This window comes from Homarus americanus, unplaced genomic scaffold, assembly GCF_018991925.1.
Source record: "Homarus americanus isolate GMGI-L3 unplaced genomic scaffold, GMGI_Hamer_2.0 scaffold28, whole genome shotgun sequence".
NCBI classification, from domain to species: domain Eukaryota; kingdom Metazoa; phylum Arthropoda; class Malacostraca; order Decapoda; family Nephropidae; genus Homarus; species Homarus americanus.
Window position 1 is genome coordinate 8,086,370 of NW_024742238.1, and position 11,417 is coordinate 8,097,786.

Below are 11,417 nucleotides of genomic sequence, written 5' to 3' on the forward strand. Positions count from 1 at the left end.
ACTGATCAAACAGCTGATTGCGTCACGGACACAACCTCCTTCACTAATATAACTGCATTCTCCTCACAACTGTTTATAATGGCCTAAATACTAGAGCAGCGTTTAATTTACAACCAATAGGTATATATATCCTTTAAATATTTTTGTCTAAACAATTAAGCAATCATCAGTAGTTGTTAAGAAATCAATGCTCCACATACCGGGGAGTGAGAGCAGGTTATCTACATATGTCAACTGGTGAACAAAAACGTGACCGAGGTACAGGGGGGACTTGTGCTTCCCTCGTCACTCACGTTACACAACAGTGCCCCTTCTCTGACCACCAGGCCAACATTGTTCGTTTTCTTCCCTCACCCACGTCTCCCACCCTTTCTTCAACCCTTCTCTTGCCCGCCCGCCCGCCAGCTCAGGGGGTAATACAGTGCTAAACAACATGCCGGGCTACTCTGAGTGGTATTTAAGAGGCCTTCACAAAGTCCCCAGCGAGAGTGCCCTCAGACTTGCTCGCGCCAGGAACAAGTTACAGCACACCTTACATAAAGGCGACTACCACTTAGTAACAGGACGTGACAGCGACTCTACTGTTAACGAGGTGTTATTCAGTGATGTACACCGCCTTCAGTGAGCTGGCGTCCACTCCAGTCAAGACCCAGGTGGTGATGTTGGCACCAGGGCCACCTTGGCACCCTCCATCACACACCCTCACTGTTATCATATAACCATACACATCAACTTCACTTGACCAGAGACGCGTTGTGTTGTTTTATTTATCTCTGGACCAAACGTTACACTTCACTTCCTCTTGTGTATATATATATATATATATATATATATATATATATATATATATATATATATATATATATATATATATATATATATATATATATATATATATATATATATATATCCAGGAGTAAATGTTTCGATAACAGCACAAAGTGAATATGCTGTAAGTAGACTTGTGTTAAGTCATTTATCACCAGAGGTTAATACAGGTGTTCTCAGCCTCACCTTTAAGTCCCTGAATAACACATGTGTCTAACACCTCTGTCTCACTCCTTATCTGGTCACCAAAGACTCATCTACTTATCATGCAACACACAGGAATATTTTATCAATACATCAGGTCCGCATTCAGCACCGAGTGATTCAATAACCTCCTGGGGAACTCGCCACCCACCAGACGGCAAGAGTGACTGAGGAAAAATCCAACCATGACAGAGGTTAGGGTTGAGCCCCTCTGTTTTGAACAATATTTTACATTTATATCTGTCACAACATGTGACCACACCTTATCCTGTACGAAAAGAAAAATATCAAATGCATTTCCTAGATCGTTTTATCCTTGAAATCCGCAATAAGTGTGGTGGAAAATAGTCACCAAAGATGTATAGACGGCAGTACCCTTGGCTGGCCAGCAGGGTGGCGGCAAGGGCCAACACCAACTTCGCCAACAAGGCCAGTTGTTTTTTTACCAAACAATAAACATAAACAAAACGAGGCACATCAGCAAACTTAATATCAAAACACATGTACAATTACCTGCCTGTAGTGGTTCCATTAAAACACATATCGGCACCTGTCTCCCCGCGTTCCCAGTGAGAGAGAGAGAGGAAGGTGTGTACTGTACCCAGGTGTGAAGGAGACGCGATATCCTGCAGGACCCATAGCCCTTCAGCCTAAGCTTCCGGAAACATAAGATGTAAATATATGGAGCCAGGTTTAATCTGCTTATGTATGGTCGGCTTCCCTGTGACGTGGTCGACCTAGTCACTTAGGTTGGGACGGTTCAGGGGTGTATTCGGTAACATTCTAACGCTAACAAAATATTAATAATAATAATTCCTTCTACCATGCCATTACACACATTTTATGCCCTTAAATGTAACCAGACAAGTGATCGCATAGTAGTAGGAATTACCATTATTATTATTATTATTTAAGGGAGTCTTACTGTATAATTATCGTAATTTTACAAGCTGGGGAAGAGAATGCAGTGATATGTACTGTAGTGTCGGCAAAGCAGTCACCTTACATACCGAATGGTTAGTACAGTATACCGTGTGGCGTGTGCACACTGTCCCTAACAGTACGGATCAACCACCACAAGGGCTCGTGATTGGCACACGTGAGCACTGTCGCCCGGAAATGTTGTAAACCATTAAGACCAGACTGGAACTGGCAACACAGCGGACTGTATTTAGAGATGAAAATAATAATAATAATAATAATAATAATAATAATAATAATAATAATAATAATAATAATAATAGCAACGAAATTTAAACTCGTAATGCATGGAAGAGAGAGAGAGAGAGAGAGAGAGAGAGAGAGAGAGAGAATAAGGGGGTCATTGCCAGCAGCCGCCTGGACAATAATTATAGTACAGAGCCTCAGCATTCTTGTACCGGCCCGCGGCAACACCATGACTGGCCCGCTCCCCCTCACAGCTTCTATCATGTATACAAAGCTTATCCTCCTTTAGCTCTATCCATTAATAAATCCTGCCCTGACATACATCCTAAGCTGGGGTTAATAAATCCTTCCCTAACATCATACATCCTAAACCGGGGTTAATAAATCCTGCCCTGACATACATCCTAAACCGGGGTTAATAAATCCTGCCCTGACATCATACATCCTAAGCCGGGGTTAATAAATCCTGCCCTGACATCATGCATCCTAAACCGGGGTTAATAAATCCTGCCCTGACATCAAAATAAATCCTACCCTGACATCAAATCCTCGCTTGACATCATAAATCCTACCTTGACATTAAATCCTACCCTGACGTCAACCCTACACTGACATCCTTATAAATCCTTAAAAAAAATTTACCATAGAAACCCCTTTAAACTGGACAAGTAAACCAAGGTAGTGGTGTGGCACGAGACCCCGTAATAGTGTACCTGGTTAATGTCAAGGTGAGGCACTTGATTAAAATAATTGATCGATAATTCTACCTTTCCCCAGTGTACAGGTAAGTAGGGGTTTATTATCACCGTTGGCATTACTGGTGCAGGTAACCCATGGAGACAAGAATATAGTGTAAAGTCTCCATATAACGGATTTTTTTTCTCCAAATAACGGATTTTTCTCTCTCCATATAGCGGAATTTTCTCTTCACTCTCCATTTAACGGACTTCTCTCTTCATATAATCCGCTAGATGGGGAGAGGAGGGAATTTCCACACCTAACGGACACTCGATATGACAGACTTTCATCTCTATATATAATTCGTTATTTGAAGGTCTCACATCTAACAGACCCTGATATAACGGACATTCCTCTCCATATAATCCGTTAAATAGAGGTTTCACTTCAGAAAGCTGGTTTTCCGGCACCTTCGTGGTGTAGATTAATATAATCTTTTTCTTAATTTTTTTTTTATTTCGTTTCACTTTTCGCCCCCCTAGGCCCCGTTGTGGGTCGACGACCTGTGCCCGAGTGGACTATTCCCCGTAAAAAAAAAAAAAAAAACGAATAATCTCTTTACCGGACGTAATATTTTTGCCCCGGTGTTTATCTTAATCGTGAAGGAATGATTTAAGAGATTCAATAGAGACGTTAATAGCGTATCTTACTGTAAGAATAAAATACCACTGAAGTAATGTTATCAGCTAACATTTAACGAGATCCTTTCAACTGTCTAAAATTTCACATGAATTCGGGAGATGACAGTGAAAATTTTTTGTATCCAAGAAACAACACATCCAAAACAACATTACTCTCCCGCGCTCCTGACCTGCTGTGACAAGAACGGGGAGTCAACCGACCATTCCAACTCATAACATTAAAAGTTTGACCTATAGAGACGAGGAAACAACAGGATAGAAAAGGATTATTGAATTTTGTAATCTGTTTGGTCACTGTTAAGTCGGTGTTGGGAAAAAATAATATTTAAAATCCTGAGAGTGGGAAAATAAACGGTAGAAACTTTGGTGTTTACATTGGAAAATTTGCGCGTCGTTCTAATGAGCTAAGGAAGACTGACTCTGTGTGTGTGTGTGTGTGTGTGTGTGTGTTTTACGGTGTACACTGAACACAAACACTGTTCTAATGAGCATTAAGTACAGTAGTAATTGTATATGAGGAATAGACAAGTTTGCATTACATCTATTACAACGGGAATGTTTGGAGCACTGGCATTGTAATCGACCTCAACAGCTAAGATATTACACCTGTCCAATAACCAAGGAAACACCTGATATGTTAATTACACAGGTCCAGTAAACAAGGAAACACCTGATATGTTAATTACACCTGGCCAGTAAACAAGGAAACACCTGATATGTTAATTACACCTGTCCAGTAACCCAGGAAACACCTGTTAATTACACCTGTCCAGTAAACAAGGAAACACCTGATATGTTAATTACACCTGTCCAGTAAACAAGGAAACACCTGATATGTTAATTACACCTGTCCACTAAGAACACCTGACATATTAACTACACCTGTCCAGTAAACAAGGAAACACCTGATATGTTAATTACACCTGTCCAGTAAGAACACCTGATATATTGATTCCACCTGTCCAGCAACCAAAGAAACACCTTAGCTAATTACACCTGTCCAGTAAGAACACCTGATATGTTAATTACACCTGTCTCGTAAGAACACCTGATATGTTAATTACACCTGCCATTTGATCGACCTATGGAGAACCTACCACATCACCTTAACTCAATCTCAGTGGGCGAGAACATTTGACGCCAGACTATTGACAATTTTTAATGGACAATAATTGTGATTCAGAATAATTCCAATCCCTTCAGATTCTGTTTAATAAGCAACACGATAAAAGAAAATGATGTTTGTTCTCTCTTCTTCTTCAAATTCTTCAATAAGTAAATGGATAATGTGAATAAACATTACCAAAACACCTTTCACTTCATCTGACATGTTGTTTAATTGTGAATGTTAAATTGTACAAGAATCATGTCTACAAACTTGAGTGCACATGTAGAGCGTCAGGGTGAGAGAAGTCCCCCAGGTGTGTTGTGGTCAGTTAAGGCCACCAAAAAAAAACAGCCCATAAAAATAAGAGTAGGAGACGACCTTCACCATACAACACAACACGTGCTCACCGAGGAGGAGATCTTCCGGTCTCTAGTATCCTTCTTTTCCTTAGAGGTTCTGGTGCTCTTCCTGGAGGTCACACTCAGGCTGTCGTCTTCAGTCTGGCTTCCCGCACGGTCTCCAAGGCGAGTCTCCGGCCGTCGGGGAGGCCTGGGAGTCTCCGGGTCTGTGCCACCAGACTCACCACTCCAGGAAGGGGCGTCGTTGAGGTCGTATGAGCGAACAAAAAACTTTTTCATTTTCTCCATCATCCTGACGGAGGATCAGTTCCTTCTGCAGCGTTGAAGTCTCTTGGAAAATGTCTTTCTTTTTCTTCATTCGAGTTCCTTTAATTTTCCATTTCAGAATCACCTTCCAGAAGTACACCAGTCTATTGTAATTGTTTGTAAGCGTTCTGTTCAGTACCTAATATTATTTATGTACCTCAATGTTTAACCAGCACTACAGTCACAACTCCTCTCGGGAGAGGTGTTGTAAAACGTTCCTATTACATTTTGGACACACACATGGACAACAAAAAGACTGGCCTGGCGGGTTGGACGTCGCTCGCTGCAAATAACTAACCTTGCAGACGGCAGCTTCTATCAAGCTCAGCGGCCACCGTAATATCTTTTATTTCTGTATTACTAATAGTCTGAGGGAGAGGTTAACATTACGTCTTGATGTAATATAAATCTTGGAGGTTCCATTGATTACTTGTAAGTCATAGGATGGTATATTAGAGTAGATCATCCACAGTTTGAGATAACAAGAAGCTGGGGTGGACAAGTGCAGCCCGGGCCAGGCATGGCGGAGCAGAGACGGCGACGTCCTCCCCCGACCACAGACTCAACACGACTGACCCCTCATACACACACACCATGCCAGACTACTCCTTGGGCTCTACTGTGGGAGGGAGGGGACATCACACACACACACACACACACACACACACACACACACACACACACACACACACACACACACACACACACACACACACACACATTTACTGGATACAAAGATGCTGTGACTGAGTGACCATAAGGAGGAACACATACATGAACTCTTACACGACAAAAACTGCAAAACATCGGTAATAAAGGTAAAAAAATACACTCATATACTCTATCCTGCACCGAGCCGCCGGGTTTTTGTACAGCACAGTTTATTAATACCACTCGATCTATACCGACACAGTTTAATACTCCGAAGAGAGATTATTACATATTGGTACAATATTCACTTAGCCCGTACAAAACTATTAATGATAACGAGAGACGCTGATCGTCCTTGCCTAAGAATTTTGGAACCCATAAAAAATATATTTTGCATCTATATCTTCATGCTAATTAGTTTAAACGTGTATTGAGACTGAAGGCAGAGGCAGTACATGTTCCAAAATATATTTCACGTATTAGAAAAAACAATAAATGTTAACATTAGCTGGACTATATATTTGTTATAGTAATATAAGTAAAAAAAACAAATGCACGATTCAATTTTGCTAAAATAAGACCTTTATTATGACACGATTCACCTAAAACCTAAAAGTACGACTCGTCTAGGTTAAAGACACGACCAGTGTAAGCTAAAGGTACGATACACTACAGCAAGACAGCAAGAAGAGTACGACCCACACGACTAACAGTAGCTAAAAATATAAAAACTCACAACAGCTAAAGCACGACCTATCACTGATAAAAACATGACCCATAGCTGTAAAAAGCACGACATATAACTGATAAAAGCACGACCCATAACTGATAAAAGCACGACCCATAACTGATAAAAGCACGACCCACAACGGATAAAAGCATGACTTGTAACAGTTATATGCACAGCGCACAACAGACATGAGCAGCAACAGTAGGAGGAGACGAGAGACACCAGAGGTTCTTCCCGCAAAAACAGTGACTCATCGGACCCCAGCAGTGTATTACCCTCCGGAAGCAGCTGATGGGGCTACACTCACATCACCAAGCTCAAACACACGCACTAGACTTTATTTTTCTTACTAACACTACACAAATGTAATTTTTTTTAACATAACTAAAATAGACAAAAAGATTCATATATCATATTAATTTCGTGTCATCCATTGTTAAACTCACGTCCAGCACCACCACCACCACCACCCGGCTACCAACAACACGTCCAGCACCACCACCTCCGGCTGCCAACACGTCCAGCACCACCACCACCACCACCACCCGGCTACTAACAACACGTCCAGCACCACCACCACCCGGCTACCAACAACACGTCCAGCACCACCACCACCTCTCCGGCTGCCAACAACAACACGTCCAGCACCACCACCACCCGGCTACCAACAACACGTCCAGCACCACCACCACCACCCGGCTGCCAACAACACCACCACCACCACCACCACCACCAGCCCCGGTATTAAATGTTCAAGATGAGAATTTATGATACACAATACCGGGTGTCTTAAGGGTAAAGTTCCTTAGGCTTACCCCTCGTCAGGCAGCCCACAGTGATCATCTTAATTGGCCACCAGAGGGCGACACCGAGTAATGGCCGCACCCAGGGGAGAATCCTGTATCACCTTTCCTTATTCATTAACTCAGAGACTCATATATCTAGTTAATCACCTGACTAATGATCAAGTGCCTGGTAAGCCCTTTAATAACTTTCTTCATTCATTAAAACAAAACACTGAGGTTAACTTGAGGTCTTTTATTACTACTTATAAATGTCGCTTGTGTTATGGTCAGTTACTATACATAATGGAGTCCCGTTTTACCCCATCTACCTAATGGCTATGCCGAGGGAAGGAGGCGAGCTTGTCTTTTCGTGTTGGTGGTGTATGACATCACAAAGCAGTGGCTCGGGTTCACGTTTTTCATCCCCGTTGAGGATTTTTTGAATTTAAATGAGATCTGCCCTAGTGAGTCTTGTCTGAAGCGTTGTTAGTCCTAAGGCTCTTGTGATATAGGATATGATCTTGGCGTCGTCGTGGGCGTGTCTACAGGCGGACACCAGGGAAAGGGGAGAGAAAGGGAAAGGGGTTGTGGATACAGGGAGATAACAATACTGAGGAGGGAGGGTGGAGGTAGGGAAGGGAGAGATAAGAGGGAGGAAGGGATAGGAGGGAGGGGGTAGGGGAGGGAGGGGTAGAAAAGGGAGGGAGGGATATGGGGGAGGTGGGTAAGGAAGGAAGGGAGGAAGCAGTGGAAGAAGGGAGGCAGGGAAAGAAGGAGGTAAAGAAGGGAGGGCGGGGAAGGAGGCAAGGAAAAGAGCAAGAAGGGAGGCAGGGATGGGAGGGAGGGAGGGAGGGAAGGAAGGGGGGAAGCAGGCAGGCAGGAGAGAGGTGGTGAAAGGCACACTGTTGTCAACACGGTATGGGCGAGAGACGCGAAGGCCGACAAAGCGAAGACTTGGTTGAATGTGACAATAGAATGAACCTGGACGATAAGAGAAAGAGAAAGCACTTAATTAGAGACAAAAGGAGATTCGAAATAGTGACCAAATTAAAACTATGAAACTATTTAAATAAGCAAAGACTTAACAATAGAAAGACGTTCACATCTGGCTGGCGGGAAAATCACACCTACGTGAAGACAGTTGAAAATCCCTCGTCACCAAATTCCATCACCAATTTCCCCCAAAAATGCTAATCCTCAATCAACAGGAGTTCAAAATTACTCCGATTTTAACACAAAAGAAAAGGTTTAAAGGGTTTCAATGTATGATAAAAAGTTACGATACAAATTAAAAATATACTTATCCCTGTGCAAAATAATTCTAACACGGTGCCATCTCTCGCCTCAAGGGTGGAAATCCTGGCCAATGTGGAGATAAAACACATTCCACTTGTTTATCTTACAGTGTTCCGAGTCAGGGTTTTCTTTGCCTAATAATGATACAATGACCTCTGTTGCTGACGACGACTGAGATAACAGACTGGAGAATCCCAACCAGCCATAATGACGGACTCAAGCAACGTTGAGTATTTTGGCAGAGGTGCACAAGCGAGGATGACTGACTGTTGAGGCGTGGCCGCTAACCCGCCTCCCAAGTTCCCAACATTCTCAACGCGTCTCTCACACCACCACCGTGCCTGACTCGGCTATTTCGATGTTATGTTGATGTTACATTGTATTTCTGGATAATGTTGCTAAACTTAAAATACCTGACCTCATAATTCAACTCGTACTCGACGTAGGGCAGCTCACCTGTAATTATCTTGGAGGCCAGATTAAAATATAAATTAACATGTCATAATAAACCAAGCCGGCAAAAAGTCTTACAGGCCAATCTGGCTGACTGGTTAATATTCAACAGATAAAAAACAAGAGACATTCCACTTTGAAGACAATAATTAGAAATCAGAGGTAACTGCCGAGCTGTTATTGTAATGACGAATGATAAGAGTAACGTTAACGAGAATATTGTGGATAAAGTGAACGAATAACCTAAGAGGGAATAATAATAACAAAATAGTAGGTGAGGGAGCCAGCGGCGAGGTAAGAAGGACAATGCAGCCTAGTCACTTCCTCAGCTCCTCTCAGTTACCAATTGACACTGCGTCTTTTCATTGACAAATAATTAAAGCAATTGTATTTCTTTTCGTCTTTTTTTTCTTTTAGTGAATGAGGTGTGCAGAAATGCCTTGTTGTTTTATCAGTGTTGTGGTTTGGTGGTCCGTTACTGCACCGTGAGTGGCCGTGAAGTCACAGTACGTGATTGACCATAATGGCTCTGACACGTATACGGTATTTCGAAAACTTAACTAACGTACTAGACTTTTGTGAGTTGTTAAGGTCGTGACCCATGAAACTGTTGACGAAATCTCTATTGTTATATAAAGTTTGATGCTCTATTTTTTGCTTATATATTTTTATCCCCCGTCATGTAGGGAGGGGAATTTAATACTGTTTATGACTCCGTCTGCCTCCCCGAGCATCCGTTTGCCTCTCCATCCGTCTGCCTCTCCGTGCATCCGTCTGCCTCTCCGTGCATCCGTCTGCTTCTCCGTGCATCCGTCTGCCTCTCCGTGCATCCGTCTGCCTCTCCGTGCATCATCCGTCTGCCTCTCCGTGCATCCGTCTGCCTCTCCGTGCATCCGTCTGCCTCTCCGTGCATCCGTCTGCCTCTCCGTGCATCCGTCTGCCTCTCCGTGCATCCGTCTGCATCCGTCTGCCTCTCCGTGCATCCGTCTGCCTCTCCGTACATCCGTCTGCCTCTCCGTGCATCCGTCTGCCTCTCCGTGCATCCGTCTGCCTCTCCGTGCATCCGTCTGCCTCTCCGTGCATCCGTCTGCCTCTCCGTGCATCCGTCTGCCTCTCCGTGCATCCGTCTGCCTCTCCGTTCATCCGTCTGCCTCTCCGTGCATCCGTCTGCCTCTCCGTGCATCCGTCTGCCTCTCCATGCATCCGTCTGCCTCTCCGTGCATCCGTCTGCCTCTCCGTGCATCCGTCTGCCTCTCCGTGCATCCGTCTGCCTCTCCGTGCATCCGTCTGCCTCTCCGTGCATCCGTCTGCCTCTGTGCATCCGACCACCCATCTATACAGTACTTTAGTCCGTCCGTCCTCACATAAACACAAAACAAACAAATAACAATCGACTTTTATTCTCGTTAACATCACAATAGAACTTCATATTTCTTTCCACACAAAACGGAAACGTCTGAGCAAACCTTTACTCACCCTCAGCGACTTGTGTCTGTCCAGGAGCTCCGTGTCTGAAGGGTGTCCACGAACCTGTGCCCCTGCCAGTTACAGTACTAGGGTGTCCACTAAAGTCGAGGTGTCCAAGTAAGCAAGACCGACCATGGGATGTATCACGCACCACAGGATAAAAACAAAGAGGCCGATCATATGTACCAAACACGTAGTTCTGAACAAAAAGACAAAACAAATAAAAACAAAAACACTTCACGAACACATACAGCGACAAACACAATCATGATTCAGCAAATACTAAAGAACTACGTGGAACTACTTGTGTCTGTATTTAATTTATCTCAAGTGTGAAATAATAAGTAACATCGTGGTAACAAAAAGTAAGAATTATTTTCAGGTCTAGTCACTGTTACGCACGAGAGATTTTGAGACAAGGCGTTAAATAAAATATAATCATACGTTTTTGACACGAAAGTAACTCAGTTAAATGTTTACAATAGCTCTACTACGCCACAATCACGTTCCATAGCTGTGGTCGGTTGTCTGATATTTCATCTAATCCAAAAGCCTCTAAATCTGTGACTAATTTGGTGGACGAGGGGACGAATTCACCATCACTGTCAACAGGTCAGCCGTATAAGACTCAACACACACACACACACACACACACACACACACACACACACCTATCACCATACT

At 43.3% G+C, this 11,417-nt stretch overlaps 1 protein-coding gene across 1 annotated transcript; it reads left to right on the forward strand.

Moving 5' to 3' along the window:
* Nucleotides 1–9,974: 9,974 nt before the first annotated feature.
* Nucleotides 9,975–10,634, forward strand: LOC121876576 (guanine nucleotide exchange factor subunit RIC1-like). The gene has a single exon (XM_042381779.1). The coding sequence runs from the start codon at nt 9,975–9,977 to the stop codon at nt 10,632–10,634; it is 660 nt and encodes a 219-aa protein (XP_042237713.1).
* The last annotated feature ends 783 nt before the right edge of the window (nt 10,635–11,417 follow it).

Coding starts and splice junctions, on each gene's coding strand:
- LOC121876576 (XM_042381779.1), top strand. CDS start 9,975: ATGACTCCGTCTGCCTCCCCGAGCATCCGTTTGCCTCTCCATCCGTCT.